Genomic DNA, 19195 nt, shown 5'->3' with positions numbered 1-19195 from the left:
ATCGGCCACAATCTGGATGTGCATAGGGCTTGTCCCCCGTGTGGAGCAGCTGGTGCTGGACCAGGTGAGCCCTCTGGGAGAACCGAACTCCATAAGGCGCACAGACATAAAGATGGTCTCCGGGATGGATTCACTGGATGTCTGACCAGCATCGAGTGGGAAGCAAAGAGCCTTCCACAGTCTGGGCAGCGGAAAGGCTTCTCTCCAGTGTTCCCACATGGATATGGACAGCCAGGGTGCCTCTTTGGCAGAAGCAATGTCCACACTGGTCTCAGGGGCAGGGCCGCTCCCCAGAGTGGACCCCCTGGTAGCTGACTAGGAAGGAGGGGTGGCTGAAAGATCGGCTACATTCCAGGCAGGGCTAGGGCCTCTTGGCAGTCTTAGTGCGTTGGTGTCTGGTGTTGGCTGGGGACCTGAGGCAAAGAATGGTCGCAGTCCATGAAGCCAGCGAGCAGCCTGGCCTTCAGTGGGGGGCCCATTCCTCACAGGAGCATCCTCAGGCTCCCTAGGCCGCTTACTTCTTCTTTGTCTTGCTTCCTAAAGAGACGAGAGAATTGAAACTGAAGACTCAAGGGCTCGCATCACCACACCTGTTTTCTCTCCAAATGGGGAGGAGTGTATGAAAGGGACAGCAGGTCCTGTTCATCTGGCAGAGTCCCTTATTTCTGAACCCCCAGTCTCAGCTATGGCAGCGGGTCCTCATTCCATGGGCAGATGCCATGCTTTTCCCCATTCAGGGCTTGGAAAATTGTGGTTTTGTCAGAAGGTGAGGGATAGTTCTGCTTGTCAGAAATAAGCCATCACCGGCCATGTTAAAGCCTTTAAGGAGTTCCTGCTGTGGCATAATGGGATGGTTGCACTGGGATGCAGGTTTGACTCCAACCCAGCACAATGGATTAAGGGTAGAGTATTGCAGCTGTGGTTTGGATCTGACCCCTGACTGGGGAACTCCAAATGCCGTGGGCGGGGAGGCAAAAAAGAAAGCCCTTAAAGGTAGGCATTTGTGACTCAGTGGTAATGAACCGGACAAGTATCCATGAGGACGTGGGTTTGATCCCTGGCCTCACTCAGTGGGTTAAGGATCCAGCGTTGCCATACGCTGTGGGGTAGGTCTTAGACGCGGGTCGGATCTGGTAGGTTGCTGTGGCTGGGAGCTTCCATATGCCACAGGTTCAGCCCTAAAAAACAAACAAAGGAAACATCAGTCACCACCTGAGCAAACAGTCCTGGCTGCACAGCGAACTTCTAGCCCTTTTTAGAGGCGTGCAGACCCTCTGGGCACACAGTGAAGGGAGGCACATACGTTCTATGCCCAGCTTCTCCCCCATCTCACTATCCTTGATCCAAGGAAGGCACCAGGTCTGACAAAGGGAACTTTGGAAGAGAAGGTTCAGAGGATTCTTACCAACTGGGGCCTGCAAGAGAGGCTGCGTGTGTGGAGGGGCTGCTGGACTCACTCCCAAGACAGGCTGACTTCCAGCTCAGCTCCGCTTTCCTCGCCTATCCCAGAACCTGGGTGCCTCACCCCTTCTTGGGATCTTCAGCCTCCGGTCTCCACACCTCCTTCCTTCCCTCCATCCAGGAGATGAGGGCAGGTTTGAGGCCTGCAAATCCTAAGGGAGAAGAGGCCAACAAGCCAAGGCGGAGATATGGAGCCTATAGAAGGTCTTCCTCTGCAAAGGTGGGATGCAACCTCCTGATCCCTCAGAGAGAAGGCCCTCCCCAACAGCAGATATTCTCCCAGGCGCGTCAGGACTCAAACCTAAGGGTCTTCAGATGACAAAAAGTTTGAGTACGAGGGCCGGGCCTTGCCGAGCGCACCCAGGTGGCGGTAGATCTCCCGCATCACGTCCCGGTCGGTCCAGGGCCCTCTGCGCAGGCCGCAGACACCCCCACTCCTCCTGGAAGAAGTACGCGGCCACGTCTGCGAACTTCACTGCACCTGGTCTCCCTTGCCCAGGCCAAACCTCACCCCATGCCCGCCGGTGGGGAGCGGGACCGGGGGGGGGGGGGCGGCGCCATAGCACCATCACTTTCCCCAGGGTTCGCCGAGGTGGCGGGGGGTGTCAGGTATTGGACGCAGCGGAGCCGAAGCTGGCCGATCTTCGGACCCAGAGCGCCGCCAAGGAGGCCTGAATGGCACAGGGATGAGTCTCTTTGGGTCCCAGTGAAAAGCCCTCCGATGTTATTCCTACGGGTCCTGCAAGCACCCGGGTTAGAGCCCAGGAAGATGCCTTTCGGCGCCGCGGAGGCGCGGTTGACGCGATCCACCACTAGGCGGCGCCTGGCCCGAAATTCTTCGCCCTCAGGGGTCCTGTCGCAGCTGAGCTTCACGCCCTTCTTCCTTTTGCGCTCGATCATTGGCTGGCGCGCGGCTGACCGCAAACAGCCAGCGTCCTAATTGGGTTTCAGCGAATCGTTCCCGTTAGAAGGAAGCCGGCGATAGCGAAAAGGCAGGCCCTCTTCCCGGAGTTCCAGAGCTCCCCCCGCCCGCCCCACTGTTGAGCACCTGCCCGGCGCCTGGCGTTGTGCTGTGTGGTGGTGCCAAGGGACAGCAAGGCAGCTCTGCTGCCCAAGAGCTCACAGCAAGGGCCTTCTCCTGGCCCCGCGCTCGGCCCCACTGTCACCAGAACCCCTTCTGCATTGCTCTGGGGCTCCCTGCCTCCTTTACACCCAGACTTGGACGACGATGAAATATTTATTAAGCCTATTGGTTTGAGCATAGTTATAGGCCCTAAGTAAAGAGCAAGGAGCTCAGTGTTCTCAGCCGCGGAGGTCACATTCTTCTCCACAGCTTTACAGATGTTCATATCTCTACTGGACTTGACTCAAAGTTTAGTCTTGAGGGAACTCCCTGGCACTCTAGTGGCTAGAGTTTGGTGCTCTCAAAGTCCAATCCCTGGTGAGGGAACTGAGATTTTGCTTCAAGCTGCCACAGGCCGGGGGGCCACCCTGCAGCCACTGGAGCTCAGTACAGGAGGTTGATGGTGGGGGAGGATATAGGAGAGGGCAGAGGAATTTGGGGATTCTCTGTTCATCCAGCTCATTTCTACTGTGAACCCTAAACTACACCCAGAGGATTAAAATAAAATCTATTAAGTCTTAAAATTTTTAAAAATAATGATTCATGCTACAACATGAATGAACTTTTAAAATATACCATGTGAGAGAAGCTGGATATAAAAAACCACATGTCTTATAATTCCGTTTATATATGTATATGAAAAGTCCAGAAAAAGAAAATCTATAGAGACAGAAAGCAGATTAGTAGTTGTCAAGGGCTGGAGGAGGGGAGACGGGGGAGGGATGGTAGGAGTTTCTTTCTGGGAGGATGAAAATGTGCTAAGTTGATTTTGGTGATGGTTTCAAACTCTGAACATATTAAAAAAGATTGAATTGTACACTTTAAATGGGGCAAATTATATGATAATGTGAATAATATCTTAAGGGCCAAAACTGCACATATGGGAGTTCCCAGGCTAGGGGTCAAATCAGAGCTACAGCCGCCAGCCTATACCATAGCCACAGCAACTCGGAATCCAAGCCTCATCTGCAACCTACACCAGAGCTCATGGCAACGCCAGATCTTGACCCACTGAGTGAGGCCAGGGATTGAACCTGCACCCTCATGGATACTAGTCAGGTTGGTAACCTGCTGAGCCACAATGTTATTCCTATGAATAACATCTTAATAGAATCTTTTAAAAAATACGTCGTAGTCCCAGACATAGCAAGATGGTCACAGTCAATTATCTAAAACAAAACAAAAAAAGTTTCCAGGGGGCATTCTGGAACAGTCCCTCCCCATGTCTCAGCTCACTACTCCTTCTGTTTCTCTCCCCTCCAGGCATTTTGCCCTGTCTAGAGAGTCTGCATCTGCAGCTCTCACCCAGGAACTGGCTTGGGTACAATGAATAAATTTATTTATTTATTTATTTGGTCTGTTTAGGGCCACACCGGCAGCATACGGAAATTCCCAGGCTAGGGATCGAATATGAGCTGCAGCTGCTGGCATACACCACAGCCACAGCAACGCCAGACCTGATCTGAGTCTTTGACCTACACCACAGCTCACAGCAACACCGGATCCTTAACCCACTGAGCAAGACCAGGGATCGAACCTGAGTCCTTAGGGATACTAGTTGGGCTCATTACCGCTTAGCCAACACAGGAACTCCCACACTGAATAAATTTTAAAAGGAGTGAGCAAAAATGGGCGTGAGGGAGGCGACCCACAAAGGGCCTCACAGAGCGCCCCAAGGTGGCAGTAGGACTCAGGCATCACTTTCGGTAAAGGGCCTTCTGCACCTCCTATTTCACCACTTCCCCAAGAAGAAGTACACAGTCACGTGGCAAAGCTTCAGAGCCCACAGCCTGCTCAGCTCAAGTCTACGTTTTGGGCCCCAGACGGGGAACAGGGCTGGGGCGACGCTTAAATTCCTCCAGTCCCCAAGTCCTGGATGCTCCAATCCAAGGGCCACGCTCCTGGGCCAAGGAGACACTGCTCTGCTAGATCCAGCGTCTGAGCTGGCCTGGATCTGGCTTCACACGGGGACAAGCTGCAGCCAAAAGAGAGGAATCACGGCATCATGGGTCGCTCTGATACTCAGGGTGGACGATGATACCAGAAAATGTCCTAGGACGACCTGCCTTCACAGCTATCATTCAGCTGCAGTCGGACGCTGATCATTCGTTCGCTCCAACTGAGCTTATCAAATAGGGACCAGCTGGAAATGCTCAGCTGCAACTCTTATCCCTCCTAACCCGCCAATGGCACTTGCGGAGATTGGCTTAAGGACGTGGCTGCTGACAGCGCAGTGATTGGACTCTTACCATCAGTGAAATAACTAGGTGTGTGCTGCTTGGGAGCAAAGTCAGAATCATGCTTCATTGCTCCTAAACGTCTAATAACGCTGGTGTAATAAGAAAAACACCGTGTGCCAGGAACTGTGCAAAACACTTCAAATACATTCTCTCATTTAATCCTTGAAACAACCCCATGAGGTGGATCATCTCACTTTCTGAATGGGGGTGCTCAAGCTCAGCCCAGTAAGACACTCTCCATTGTAACACTGCTCAATTCAGGAGCCAGCCACAGAATCCAGTGCGCCTGACTTTGAAGACCATGTACCCCGATCATTGTGCTAGATCGCTACGCCTGGCACAGCAATTGTCCAAAAATATTACAGTCATGAAAACAATGTTTCTTTGCTTTCCCCTCTTGACTGGCCCCGGACTGTATTGACATTGCCATCACCTGTCCCACCGAGGGCACATCTAGGACACACGCATGTGCACAGACACACACAAACCCACTCCAACCCAGCTCTTGCCCTGCTGTTCCACTAAAATAATTCTCTCCACGTCTTGCCAACCTCTTCGTTAAAACACCCTGCCCTGTCCTTCCATTGGCTTCTGAATACTCAACTTGGTTTTCTGCATCTTTCTATCTTTGTTACATTCCTCGCTTTATATCTATGTATTTATTTATTTAGGCCTCAGGTCCCATGTCAGGGATCGAATCCAAGTCGCAGCTAACACCTGTGCCACAGCTGTGGCAACGCTGGATTCCAAACCCATTGCACCACAGCAGGAACTCCACATACTTTTTTTTTTTTTTTTTTTAATGGCTGCACCAGTAGCATATGGAAGTTCCCTGGATAGAGGTCAAATTGGAGCTACAGCTGCCAGGCGACGCTGCAGCCACAGCAACGCAGGACTCCTTACCCACTGGGCAAGGCCAGGGATCGAACCCGCATCCTTATGGATACTAGCCAGATTCGTTTCGGATGCGCCACAACGGGAATTCGCCACATTGCTCACTTTTTAAGTACATTTTCTCAACGTTCAGGCGTCCAACCTCTTTCCCTTGGTTCCCGTTGTTATTATGAACTTCCAGGCCAGTGACTCCCACTTTGGGGGCGTGGTGATTACCCATCTCACCCCCCAGAGACGTTTGGCAAATGTCCAGAGACTTTTTGGGTTTGGGGCGGGGCGGGGCGGGGGCGGGGGGCGGGGGGCGGGGGCGGGCCAAAGGGCGGGGATGTGTGTGCTACTGCCCTCTAGTGGTCAGGGGCCAGGGCTGCTTCCATCAAACATCCTCTAACGCGCAGGAGCGCTCCTCTGAACAAAGAATTCTCTGGCTCAAAATATTCGTTGGGCTGCCGTTGGGAAATCCCCCTCTGGGCCTGCACATCGAACTGGCTGCTAAATATTTTCACATGGTGGTCGAGCTGGGTGGGAGCTTGTTAATTTTTCTAGATACTTTAGAATATCTTCAACTACACCACTCCTGTTATCCGAAGTTCTGTTACCTGAGGCCTCCTGCTCACGGCTTTTTCCTGCCAGTCCTGAGTCTGTCTATTAGGTACCAGCAGCTTAGGATAAGTCCGTGAAAAAATACGCAAAGGTCCTCTTCCCAAGGGACTTCCATTTCAAAGGAGGAGAATGCAAAACAAACCCCCAAAAACACAAAAGCAAAAACAAAAACTCCAGCCTTCCCTGGTGGTCTAGTGGTTCAGACCCTGCACCTTCACCACTGTGGCTTGGGTTCAATCTCTGGTCTGGGAACTGAGATCCGACATCAAATGCTGGACAATGTGGCCCAAAATAAAAACAAAGTGGGAGAATAGATCATTTCTATTCTTTTGAGAACAGATATTTTCTAATAAATACAGATAAGGGATTTTTTTTTTTTTGGTCTTTTTAGGGTTGCACTTGAGGCATAAGGAAGTTCCCAGGCTAGGGGTCAAATCAGAGCTACAGCCGCCAGCCTATACCACAGCCACAGCAACGGAGAATCCTAGCCAAGTCTGCAAGCTACATCACAGCTCATGACAATGCTGCATCCTTAACCCACTGAGTGAGGTCAGGGATCGAACCCACATCCTCATGGATGCTAGTCGGGTTCGTTAACCACTGAGCCACAATGGGAACTCTAGGATCTTTCCATTTAATGGGTGGACCCATGAATATCAGTTGTCTTGCTCAGAACCAGACATTCTGCTCAGTTCCGCTCATTGAAAAACTGTTCCTTAGGAGCTCCCATTATGGCTCAGCAGATTAAGAACCCAACAGAGTGTCTGTGAGGATGCCGGTTTGCAAATGAGGCTTGGATCCGGTGTTGCTGTGGCTGTGGCGCAGGCCGGCAGCAGTAGCTCTGATTCAATCCCTAGCCTGGGAACTTCCATATGCCATAGGTGTGGACATGAAAAGAAAAAAGAAGGAAAAACTAGAGTTCTTTAGAGTTCCCTTGTGGTGCAGAGCGTTTTGTTCGACTGCTGTGGTGCAGGTGCGATCCCTGGCCCGGGAACTTCCACATGCTGCGTGTGCGGCCAAAAAAGGGGGGAAGGGAGTTCCCGTCGTGGCGCAGTGGTTAACGAATCCAACTAGGAACCATGAGGTTTCGGGTTCGGTCCCTGCCCTTGCTCAGTGGGTTAACGATCCGGCATTGCCGTGAGCTGTGGTGTAGGTTGCAGACGTGGCTCGGATCCTGCGTTGCTGTGGCTCTGGCGTAGGCCGGTGGCTACAGCTCCGATTCAACCCCTAGCCTGGGAACCTCCATATGCCGCGGGAGCGGCCCAAAGAAATAGCAAAAAGACACACACAAAAAAAAAGGGGGGGGGGGAGGCAAGGACAAAAGGAGGTGGCAGGTGGTTCTCAAGACTGGGGAAGAGACGGAGTTAGACCCCAGGCAGGATCAGCTTCCTCAGATGAATAAAAATTCTAGCAAGTAGCTGAAGTAGCTGACCCGAGTGGAAGAGCCCCAGAGGTGGTCTTGAAAGCACCTTATCAGGGGAATTAAATTGGGCAGGAAGGAGTTCCTGTTGTGGCTCAGTGGTAAATGAATCTGACTAGCATCCATGAGGATGTAGGTTCGATCCCTGGCCTCACTCAGTGGGTTAAGGATCCCGAGTTGCCATGAGCTGTGCTATAGGTTGCAGACGAGAGGCTCGGATCCCGTGTTGCTGTGGCTGTGGTGTAAGCTGGCAGCTACAGCTCTGATTTGACCCCCAGCCTGGGAACCTCCATATGCCTCGAGTGCAGCCCTAAAAAGCAAAAAAAAAAGGGGGGGGCAGAAATGTGCTGGCACCTGGCTGGACTGAGGCTGAGGGAAGCAGGAGAGCCACCAGCAACCTTGTATACAGGCATGTAAACTTCAACCTCCTAGGGACAGGCACTTCCTGTTCCCACACCACGGCACATAGGTATTAAAATTTTTTCCAATGGTTGATGCGAACCAGAGCGGCAACCCAAAGCCAAGGCTGCCTGTCATTTCTTAGGGGTGGTTCTTGGCAAAGGGCTATAACTGAACATCCCTCCCACCTCAACACCCTGCAGACACAACCCAACCCAAGCATCTCTGGCTGGAAACTTCTGCAGAGAAAGATATTGAGCAGAGCAGCAGGCTTGAGGACCAGAATGGACAGGGCACTCTGAGAAAGCAAAAAGCCCGTTTTTATCATCTTCTTTTTACCTGTAGCCCAAGACTTAACTTGCTTATCAGGCACATTCAGGTGTGCCTTCTCACTTGATCTTCTCTATCTTAGACAAGCATGAGATGGCTTTGCTGTTCCTATTTTATTTTTTTAAATTTAATTACTTTTTAATTTTTTGCTTTTTAGGGCCGCACCTGCAGCATATGGAAGTTCCCAGGCTAGGGGTCCAATCAGAGCTACAGCTGCCGGCCTACACCACAGCCACAGCCACGCAGGATCCGAGCCACGTCTGCAACCTACATCACAGCTCACAGCAACGGTGGATCCTTCACCCACTGAGCGAGGTCAGGGATTGAACCTTCGTCCTCATGGATACTGGTTGGGTTCATTACTGCTGAGCCATGACAGGAACTCCTCAGGCCTTTTCTTTAGGCTACTTCCTTTGCCCTTGGCATTGACTTTTTCGGGATACTTAGAGATTCAAAACTCTGATCAGTTTGCAGCCGCCTCCACTCTCTTAATGCCAGCACCCCCTCTAGCTCGCAGAGCTCCAGCCGAAGGAGAAGGCGGGTAGGTAAGGGGGTCTCTATACTGTGGTTCATACAAAGCCGACCCCCCTGCAAATCCACCTGCGATAAAGCACTGAGGAAGCAACTGGCTGCAAAAGCTGCTGGCAAGAGTGCACCCTCTACTGGAGGGGTAAAGAAACTTCATCTTTCCCGGCCTGGCACCCTGGCGCTCCGTGAAATCAGAGGTTCCCTGAACTTGTGATTAGCCAGCTTCCACTCACACTGTCTGCTGTGAGAAATTGCTCGGGACTTCAGTACAGATATGCGCTTCCAGAGTGCAGCTACTGGTGCTTCGCAGGAGGCAAGTGAGGCCTAGCTAGTTGGCCTTTCTGAGGACACTAACCTGTGCACTATCCATCCAAATGTATAACAATTATGCCAAAAGATATCCAGCTAGCACACCGCAAACACGGAGAATGTGCTTAAGAATCCACTATGCTGGGAAACATTTCATTAAAAAAAATTCTCTTCTTCCTGTTATTGGTAGTTCTGAATGTTACCTATTTTTTTCCATGGGGCCAAAAAGTACCTAAGTATATGATTGCAAGTGGAAAAATAGGGGACAGAAATCAGGTATTGGCAGTTTTTCCATTTTCGTTTGTGTGCGAATTTTTCTTTCTTTCCTTTTTTTTTAGGGCTGCACCTGTGGCATATGGAGGTTTCCAGACTAGGGGTCAAATCAGGAGCTGCAGCTGCCAGCCTACATCACAGCCACAGCAATGCAGGATCCGAGCCACATCTGCAATCTACACCCCAGCTTGCGGCAGCACTGGATCCTTAACCTGCTGAGTGAGGCCAGGGATCAAACCTGTGTCCTCATGGATACCAGTCAGATTCATTTCCCCTGAGCCACAACGGGAACCCCCATGTATGTGAATTTTTAATATAAATGCGGGGACATAAAGCATTAATGCAAGTCAATATATTTAAGTGGACAAGTTTCAGCAATTCAGCTTTATACCAATTATAAATAAACCTGTTAAAAATTTCTGGACAATGCCAGCATTTGGATTTTTTATTTGTTTTTTTTTGTTTTTTGTTTTTTTTTTGTCTTTTTAGGGCTGCATTGGTGACATATGGAGGTTCCCAGGCTAGGGGTCCAATTGGAGCTGTAGCTGCCGGCCTATGCCACAGCCACAGCCACGCCAGAGCTGAGCCGCATCTGTGACCTACACCACAGCTCATGGCAACGCCGGATCCTTAACCCACTAAGCGAGGCCAGGGGTCGAACCCGAAACCTCGTGGTTCCTAGTCGGATTCGTTTCTGCTGCGCCTCGACGGGAACTCCAGGATTTTTGTTGTTGTTGTTGTTGTTGTTGTTGCTATTTCTTGGGCCGCTCCCACGGCATATGGAGGTTCCCAGGCCAGGGGTTGAATCGGAGCTGTAGCCACTGGCCTACGCCAGAGCCACAGCAACGCGGGATCCGAGCCGCGTCTGCAACCTACACCACAGCTCATGGCAACGCCGGATCGTTAACCCACTGAGCAAGGGCAGGGACCGAACCCGCAACCTCATGGTTCCTAGTCGGATTCGTTAACCACTGCGCCACGACGGGAACTCTGGATTTTTTTTTTTTAAAGTAAATTTCTTAGTGATCGAAAAAACAAACTCAGATCAGGCAGGCTCTGCCTTTAAAAGCTTTTTTCTTTTTTTGCTTTTTAGGGCCGCACCTGTGGCATATGGAGTCTCCCAGGCTAGGGGTAGAATTGGAGCTGTAGCTGCCAGCCTACACCGCAGCCACAGCAACATGGAATCCAAGCCTCATCTGTGACCTACACCACAGCTCACGGCAACGCTGGACCCTTAACGCACTGAGTGAGGCCAGGGATTGAACCCGCAACCTCAGGGTTCCTAGTCGGAGTCGTTTCCATTGCGCCATGACAGGCAAAAGCTTTTCATTGTCCTGAAGTCTGGGAAATACCTGGGTGTTTAAGCAGGAAAGTGAGAGCCTGTTGGGGGCAGGGGGCGTCAACTCACCAAGGTTGGGAGGGCTCTCCAAGCACAGCAGGAAGCATCACCAAACCAGCAGGGGCTCATCCTCAGGCTACCTGTGTAGCCAGCCCTGAAGGGGGAGAGGGGAATGAACACCTCAGCTGGAAGAACAGCTACCTATTCGAACCAGAAGCCTCATGGCGGATTTCCAAACGACCCAGCAGGCCCTGCGTTATGAAGAGAGTTGCTGTAGTCCTGGGAGATCTCTCTGAATGAGTCCTTGATTACCAAGTTGGGATGTCTTCACTTTCTACACCAATTCTTACCAGTGGGGGCTCTTTCCATATTACCCTTTCTGTGTCACTACTCTTTTTTTTTTTTTCTTTTCTTCTTTTTAGTGCTGCTTCCGTGGCACATGGAGGTTCCCAGGCTAGGGGTTGAATTGGAACTACAGCTGCTGGCCTACAGCAAAAGCAATGTGGGATCGGAGCCGCGTCTACAACCTACACTGCAGATCGAGACAACGCCAGGGCATTAACCCACTGAGCGGGGCCAGGGATCGCACCGGAATCCTCGTGGATGCTAGTCAAATTCGTGTCCGCGTTCACTGAGCCGCAGTGGGAAATCCCTGTGTCACTCAATCTCATAGGAGAGAATTATGCTGGGCTGGGTTAGGTCACTTTTGCACCGTCATCTCAGACCCAGGATTCTAGGCTTCAGGCTCTCTTGCTCCAGCAAGAAAATAAGTACTAGCTTGGACCAGGGAATCCTGGGGAAGGAGTGGAGGCATGGGTTTTGGTTAGGCGGTGAGGGTGCCTTCACAGTGCAAGAAGCCACTAGAAGCAAGAAGCCACTACCTCCCCACCACCAGCTGGCTCCTGGTATAAAAGTTTCAGGATGAAGCCTCTTTAAGCAGCAGGATTCCATCCCTGGTCCCTTACTACTATGGGACTGATTACACAGCCCATCAGCCAGGTCCCTCTTGAAAGAGGGCTCGGGGGAGGCCCGAATAGAGAGGAAAGCGGCCGCACCCCAAGGTTGTTATTGGTCTCCTGGCACTAGCACCTCTATACTGAGCCCCCAGCGCCAGCGCCCCAGCCTCCTCCGCACCCCCGCTCAGCCCAGTCCCTCCAGGACACCACGCGACCAGAGAAGCAGGAGGCGGCACCAGCCTGTCTCTGGTCCCCGCCACCCGCTGCCAAACACTTCCGTGCAACTCGGGAACCCGGTTCAGCAACCCACGATGGTACTGGAAAAGGCTTCTAAGGGGCCTCTCTAGGCAACTGGGAATTTCACATATCGTTAGCACTCAGTTCACGTTTATTGGCCCAAGTACGAAAGAACCGGAAGATGCCCTTAAAAAACGTGGCGGTACTCTAGCTTCATGACAGTTGCCTCTGTAGCTCAAGAACCTTGGCATCATCTTCGGCTACTCACTGGCCGGAGAAGATGACGCCATCCGGCCCACTGCGGTCCACTGAGGACAGCGCTCTCTGCCCTCAACTATAATGGCGGCGCTGCCCAATTTGGCTTCTTGCCCCTAGGGATGATGGCCGCTGGGCGGCTTCACTTAGTTTCTCACCACCCCGGAAGACGGGGACCGGCGATTGGGCGGTGCCCAAAGGCTCTGAGAAGAAGGCCCTCGGCGGTTGGGCAGAACTGGGTAAGGCTAGTTTTAAAGGAGCCGGAGGTGGGAGCCGTCGAAGACCCGGGATCCGCGGGAGGCGGCGGTGAGCGGCGCGCGGGGGAGGGCACCGAGCGGCTGAAGAGAGGGCGGGAGGAGGGAGGGAAGGAAACTTTTGAACCATCTGGTCCCGGGCTGGGGAGAGCGCTGGGCGGGGATCCGGGGAGGGCGGAGGGAGGGGGTCTGTGGGCGGGACCTCCCGGGATTGGAGTGAAGGGGGTATCTGCTTGACAGTGGATCCCCGGGGATCCGGACTGAGTTTGTGATGCTCAAGCTCGGGCAGCCCCTTTCTGAGTGGAGCTTTGTGGAGCCGAAGCTCACGGGGAGAGGAGGATCCTCGCGCGGCGTCTGACTGGAGGAACCGCGCTATAGGATTCTTTCAGCGGGGATCCAGTCTAGGGGATCTGGTAGGGGGGGAACCGTCGGCGTGTGGGAGTGTTGCTTCGGAGTCCTCGCCCACTCACTGGGAGTGGATGAGGATTACAGAGGGATCTGGCGGAAACTGAGCCTCTGAGGACCGGGATCCCAGCTGATCCCGGGGGATCTCAGGACAGAATCTGAAGGGACAAAGGCCCCAGGAGGCTTGGGCCGTGGGAGAACTGGGGCCGCTGCAATCCAGGTTCTCGCGGCCAGGCAGGGCGCGAGTGATCCACTGATCGCGGCGGCAGCGGGAAGACACCCGTTCCCGGCGGCCAGACGAGGGCGCCCTTCCGAGCCCCAGGGCTCCGGCCCCTGGGCTACTGGGAGCCTCGGGCGGACCATGAAGGGCGGAGCCCCAGGGGAGGGGCTGGCCCTCACTCCCCGCTCCCCCGCTCCCCCCCAAACCCAGGCTGGAGCCTGGGATCCCCCAGGGACTCCCCGGAGCCGCCGCTTCCCCCATGGACTTGCCCGGGGACTCCAGGTGAGAGCGCACCCCGCCCGCCTGTCTTGAGCCCGGGAAACGGGGAGCCTGGTGGCCGTACCGGGGAAACCACAGAGCCAACAACAGGCTTAGAGGACCGTCCTCTGCTTCTCTCCACCTCCAGCCCGCCTGGCCGGCAGCGTCTGTGCCGCCAGCCTCTGGCTCGAGCATTATGGGGAGCCAGGAGCCCCAAACGGCCGAAACTGCAGCCCCATGGGGCCCCTTCGCCCTTGGAAAAAGCCTCTCGGCGGGTCCTGGCTGTGGTCCTGGAAGATGTCATGGCTGCCCACATGGTGAGCCCCTTGAACTGAGAGGCCCCCTTCTCCCTCCCGTCTCCTGGGTACCAAAGCCAAACCCGTTCTTTAATGAGGATAACAAACACCTCATTCTCACACTCATCCATCAGGCAGCCTCCCACTCGGCTCTCACTTACTCTAACCTGGAAGTGGGCAGGGTCTCCTGGACCCGTTCCCCACCACCAACTCTGCTGGGCTGAAACCACGTCCCTACGACTCTCTTAAGTATGAGAAACCCTTCTGCTTTCTTCCCAGCCCAACTTCTAGACAACCCTTAGGAAGCAGGCTGAGATCTTTGGTTCCACTGCCCAGATTAGAAAAACTGAGGCCCCAAATAGGGCAATGACTCCCTCTGGGTACCTTCTCCTTTTCATTTCTACAAAGAAACCTGGGTGAATATTACCCAAGTCCCACACCAGCAGCTCCAGACACTGTATTATCTGGTCCTTAATTCAGTTCAGCTGACTTCTTGGGCTCTCGAATGAATTCTAGGCACGATGTCTGCCATCTGTATGGCAGAGGACACTGTGAGGCACAGGGAAGCCCTGTCTGTCACCTTGCTCTCGACACCTCCTCCTCTCCTAGGTTCCTCTGGTGCCCCAAGAGGAGATCTCCACCCCACGGCACCACAGCAACCGTCAGGATTCCGCCCGAAGCCAGCCACCTGCCTCACCACCCCGACAAGCCATGTGGTGCTCACAGGCCAGGTGAGCATGGCAGGATGAGGGGTAAGCTGGGAACCCAGCTGAGCCCTACTGATCTTCCTGTTCCCTCCCTAGGCCCCCCGACCCACTGCGCTTATGCCGAGAGCCCTTGAGCCGTGTCCATCGGCCCCCTTCCACCCTGAGGCGGCGTTCAAAGCCAACACCTGGCCCAGAGGAAGGCCCTTCACAAAAGATGGACCAGGCCCCCCAGCCCACTCTAGTGGTGATGCTAGAAGACATTGCCAGCCGCAGAGCCCCGGTTGAGGTATGCGAACTCCAGAGAATGATGTCAGGGGTTCAGCTGGGGGCAGGGGCTCCAGCAGGCATGGAAGACAGAGTAAAAGGGCTGAGTCGGGGGTGGATTTTTTTTTCCTTTTCTTTTTTAGGGCCGCACATGCAGCATATGGAAGTTCCCAGGCTAGGGGTCGAATCTGCTGCAGCCATGGCAATGCCGGATCCAAGCCACGTCTTCGACCTACATCACAGCTCATGGCAGCGCTGGATCCTTAACCCACTGATCGAGGCCAGGGATCAAACCTGCATCCTCATGGAAACTAGTTGAGTTTGTTACTGCTGAGCCACAACAGGAACTCCTAGGGTGGATTTTGCTCAGAGTGAGAACAGTTTTAGGTGGAAGAGACCTCTGCCTGAGCAAAGACCTATATGAAAAAGCCTTTAGCGTGAACCTAGGCAGGCCTCTGACGACTGAGAGATTCGGAGTGTGAGGAGCTAAAGAAGCCGCAGGGGCCTTCCCTGCCTGCCCACGAACATCCCCTGTTTACATCCAGGGTTTTGCCGGTGAGACGCCCCACTTCATCGTCCCAGCAAAAAGGTGAGAGGGCTGGGGAAGGGATTTTCAAGATGTACTGGCCACAGCCATTATCCAGGTGTCAGAATTTGCTTGTCCAGTCCTTCCTTGTAGCACCTTCAGAAGCCTTAAGGGACGGGGAGGTGCTGGCTCAGGTGGGATCTGATCTGGAGGCTTCCTCAGCCTCGAACTTGCCCCTTCACCCCAGAGCTGAGCCCATGGTGAGGGTTCACCAGCCAAAGCCTCCGCCCAGGGACCTGGAACCCCCATTCCAGCCGCCTGCCGTGTCTACAGACCCTCTGGAGAACCCACCACCAGGTAAAGACTCAGATGGATGAGACTTGGGGTTCTGGAAAATTCTGGCTGAGCTTTTGAAGTGTCAGGTGCAGAGGTGGGGATGGAGCTTAAGGCCCCACACCCCCACCACCCCCGGGGTTTAGACTTCGGAGGCCTGAAGTTTAACTTCTAAATGTAGGGCTTGAGGAGTTCCCATCGTGGCTCAGTGGTAACGAACCCAGCTAGTATCCATGAGGACTCGGGTTTGATCCCTGGCCTCGCTCCTGGGTTAAGGATCTGTCATTGCGTGAGCTGTGGTGTAGGTCGCAGATGCGGTTCGGATCTGGCGTGGCTATGGCTGTGGTGTAGGCCGGCGGCTGTAGCTCTGATTCAACCCCTAGCCTGGGAACCTCCATATGCCGCGGGTGTGGCCCTCAAGAGCCCCTTGTGCACGCGTGCGCGCGCACACACACACACACACACACACACACACAAATACATAAATGTAGGGCTTGGTATTTTAGGGATGGGCTTATTCCTCAGCGGGCAGAGCTTAGTGTTGGGGGTGGGACCAAGGCTACTGTCCTGGGGCTTTGACACCTGCCGCTGAGGAGCACCCACCTGACCCTCTCCTTTCCTCAGCCCCCGATCCCGTTCTGGAGCGCCCGTCGACCCCACCGCCGTCCAGCCTTTTACGTCCCCGCCTCAGTCCCTGGGGCTTGGCCCCCCTCTTCCATTCCGTACGCTCCAAGCTGGAGAGCTTTGCCGACATCTTCCTCACGCCCAACAAAGCCCCACGGCCCCCGCCCCCCTCACCCCCCATGAAGCTGGAGTTGAAGATTGCCATCTCAGAGGCCGAGCAGTCCAGGGCCGCCGAGGGCACTGCAGCTGTCAGTCCCCGGCCCCCGATCCGCCAGTGGCGGGCCCAAGACCAGAATCCCCTGGCACCTCTCCCCAAGCCCTCTCTGGGCCGAAGCCACTCCTGCCCTGATCTGGGGCGCCCTGGCCGAGACACCTGCAGCTGGCCCCCTGCACCACCCCACCCAAGCCGGCCACGGCCTCGGCGGCACACCGTGGGTGGCGGAGAGATGGCCCGAGCCCGGCCACCCCCTCGACCCTGTCTCCGGAAGGAGGTCTTCCCTCTTGGAGGAGTGGGAGGCGCTCCTCCCCTCGTCACATCTTGCTCGTCTACTGCGTCCACGTCTGCCTTCTCTGAAGCTGCAGAACCCAGGTAGTGCTCTCGATGAACTCTCCATAAAGCTCTGGCCACAGTCTGGGCTCCGCCTCTCCCTCCTTCCCTAGTGTCTAGGAGGCAGGAGATGGGGATGTTGCTGCAGATGTTGTTTGGCCCTGAGCCTTGACCTTCACTGCAGGTTGAGCTCAACCAAGAGGAAGGAGCCAAGGGCTTCAGAAGACCAGGTGCTTTCAGACCCCGAGTCCAAGGTAAGGGTACAGCTGAGGGGCAGGAGGCCGGGGGGAGCCCAAGCCCAGGCTGCACCTACACCCTCTGCCCCATCTTGCAGACCATGGGAAAGGTTTCTCGATTCAGAATACGCAGGACACCGGCCCGTTCTCAGTTAAACCTTACGCCCATGGGGCTGCCTCGACCAATCAGGTGAGAGGTTCGTGGTGCACGGAGCTACCTTGCCAGATAGGTGCAGGCCCAGGTCCTCGGCATGTGGCTTTGTCTCCTCTCAGGGAGCACAATCCAGCTTGGAGGAGTCTATTTGATCTGGACTTGGTTTGGCCATAGAGCCATCCCTCTGCCTCTGGCAGCACTCCTGGCTCCTGGCACATCCTAGAAACTGAAATACAGACCAGGCCTTGCTTATCCCTTCTTCCAGGGCCACTGGTCCCACGTTTCTCAGAGGCCTCTGCCCTTTGCTCGCAGGTTGAACAAGAAGGAGTTCAGCCTGGAAGAAATTTACACCAACAAGAATTACCAGTCACCCACGACCAGGAGGTGAGACACTTTGAAGTCTTGGGGGTGACATAGGGAAGGCTGGAGCCAGGGGGCACGCTGGTAACCAGCACTCCTCCCTGCCTGGTCCAGGACCTTTGAGACCATCTTCGAGGAACCCCGGGAGCGCAACGGGACCCTGATTTTCACCAGCTCAAAGAAGCTCCGGCGGACTGTAGAATTTCGGGACTGCAGCCTTCCTCGATCCAGGCGGCCATCTCGAGGGGCCCGGGCTGCAGCTGGCAGGACCGTTACTCCCAATCTGGCCCCCAACCCAGATGTGGGGCCCCTGCTGCAGCAGCGACTGCAGGAGCTGGATGCCTTGCTCCTTGAAGAGGAGGAAGGGGATCAAGAGCAGCCCCATCGGACTTAGAAGCGCCATCTGTTTGTCCGTTCATCCTGGAGGGAGGGGAAGTCTCTAAGGCAGTTATATTTTTTCTCTACATTTCTAGTAAAGTTTTCGATATGTTTCTGATTCTTTTATAAGTCTCTATCTGAGTTTGAGAGTAGCTGGCAGTACTGGCTGCCAAAGACTAGAAAATGGGGAGGTACCAGGGGAGATGGTGAAGGTTGGATATAGGGAAGGGGGTGGAGAAATGGTCATTGGAGACACTCTTTATTTATTTATTTGGCTGCCCCATGGCATATGGAGTTCCTGGGCCTGGAATCAGATCCAAGCTGCAGTTTCTGCCTGTGCTACAGCTGGGGCAACGCTGGATCCTTTAACCCACTGCAAGGGGCAGGGATTGGACCTGCACCCTGGTGTTGGAAGAGACACTGCTGATCCCCTTGCGCCACAGTGGGAACTCCTGGAGATACTCTGGTTTTAAGAATCTTCCCGGAGTTCCCAGCGTGGCGCAGGGGAAACGAATCTGACTAGGAACCACGAGGTTTCGGGTTCGATCCCTGGCCTTGCTCAGTGGGTTAAGGATCCAGTGTAGTTGTGAGCTGTGGTGTAGGTTGCAGATGTGGCTCAGATCTGGCATTGCTGTGGCTCTGGCATAGGCTGGCAGCAACAGCTCCGATTAGATCCCTAGCCTGGGAACCTCCATATGCCCTGGGTATGGCCCTAAAAGGACAAAAAAAAAAAAAAAAAATCTTCCCATGTGATGGAGTTCCCATTGTGGCTCAGAGTTAAGAACCCAACTAGTATCCATGAGGATGAGTGTTTGATGATCCCTGGCCTTGCTCAGCAGGTTAAGGGTCCAGTGTTGCTGCAAGCTGTGGTGTAGGTGATAGATGTGGCTCAGATCTGGCATTGCTGTGGCTGTGGTGTAGGCCAGCAGCTAAGCTCTGATTCAACCCCTAACCTGGGAACCTCCATATGCTGCAGCTGCAACCCTAAAAAGGAAAAAAAAAGAATTTTCCCATATGGATACGTCTGAATTTCCTCCAGAAGATACTGTGATTCTATACCTGGTCAGGGTTCTCTCCACTCACTCATGTCGCAGAGGAGATGTAAAGACCCAGAGTGGACTAAGGCCTTGATCACCATGGCCCTGAGTTCCTCCTAACACACAGGCCAGGATCCTCCTGCTGGATTCAAGAGCTGAGTACTCAGCTATAATTAAGCACCTACAACAACCTGTCCCAGTTACCTGACCTACACAAAGCCTTGTGAGAATT

General features: G+C 54.0%; 1 protein-coding gene and 1 pseudogene across 4 annotated transcripts; both read left to right on the top strand.

Annotated features, from left to right (window-relative positions):
* The first annotated feature begins 2230 nt into the window (after nt 1–2230).
* Nucleotides 2231–9610, top strand: LOC125128391 (histone H3.3A-like; annotated as a pseudogene).
* A 2851-nt stretch (nt 9611–12461) lies between these two features.
* PRR14 (proline rich 14) lies at nt 12462–18044 on the top strand. 4 transcript variants are annotated; one of them, XM_047780036.1, is made up of 12 exons: nt 12537–12670; nt 13454–13525; nt 13650–13818; nt 14407–14528; nt 14601–14790; nt 15314–15357; nt 15542–15651; nt 16252–16840; nt 16983–17052; nt 17133–17224; nt 17501–17572; nt 17663–18044. In XM_047780036.1, exons 2-12 carry the CDS (start codon nt 13503–13505, stop codon nt 17940–17942), a joined length of 1761 nt encoding a protein of 586 aa, XP_047635992.1. In that variant the 5' UTR covers nt 12537–12670; nt 13454–13502; the 3' UTR covers nt 17943–18044. The 4 variants fall into 4 exon arrangements, with proteins under 4 accessions (XP_047635995.1, XP_047635992.1, XP_047635993.1 ...); XM_047780037.1 differs by lacking the exon at nt 12537–12670 and adding an exon at nt 12810–13031; XM_047780039.1 differs by lacking the exon at nt 13454–13525 and having other exon boundaries at nt 12462–12670.
* Nucleotides 18045–19195: the final 1151 nt, after the last annotated feature.

The sequence above is a fragment of the Phacochoerus africanus genome, chromosome 5 (genome assembly GCF_016906955.1).
Source record: "Phacochoerus africanus isolate WHEZ1 chromosome 5, ROS_Pafr_v1, whole genome shotgun sequence".
NCBI lineage: Eukaryota > Metazoa > Chordata > Mammalia > Artiodactyla > Suidae > Phacochoerus > Phacochoerus africanus.
The sequence above is the reverse complement of the archived record's forward strand: the minus strand, read 5'-3'. Positions and strand labels throughout refer to the sequence as shown.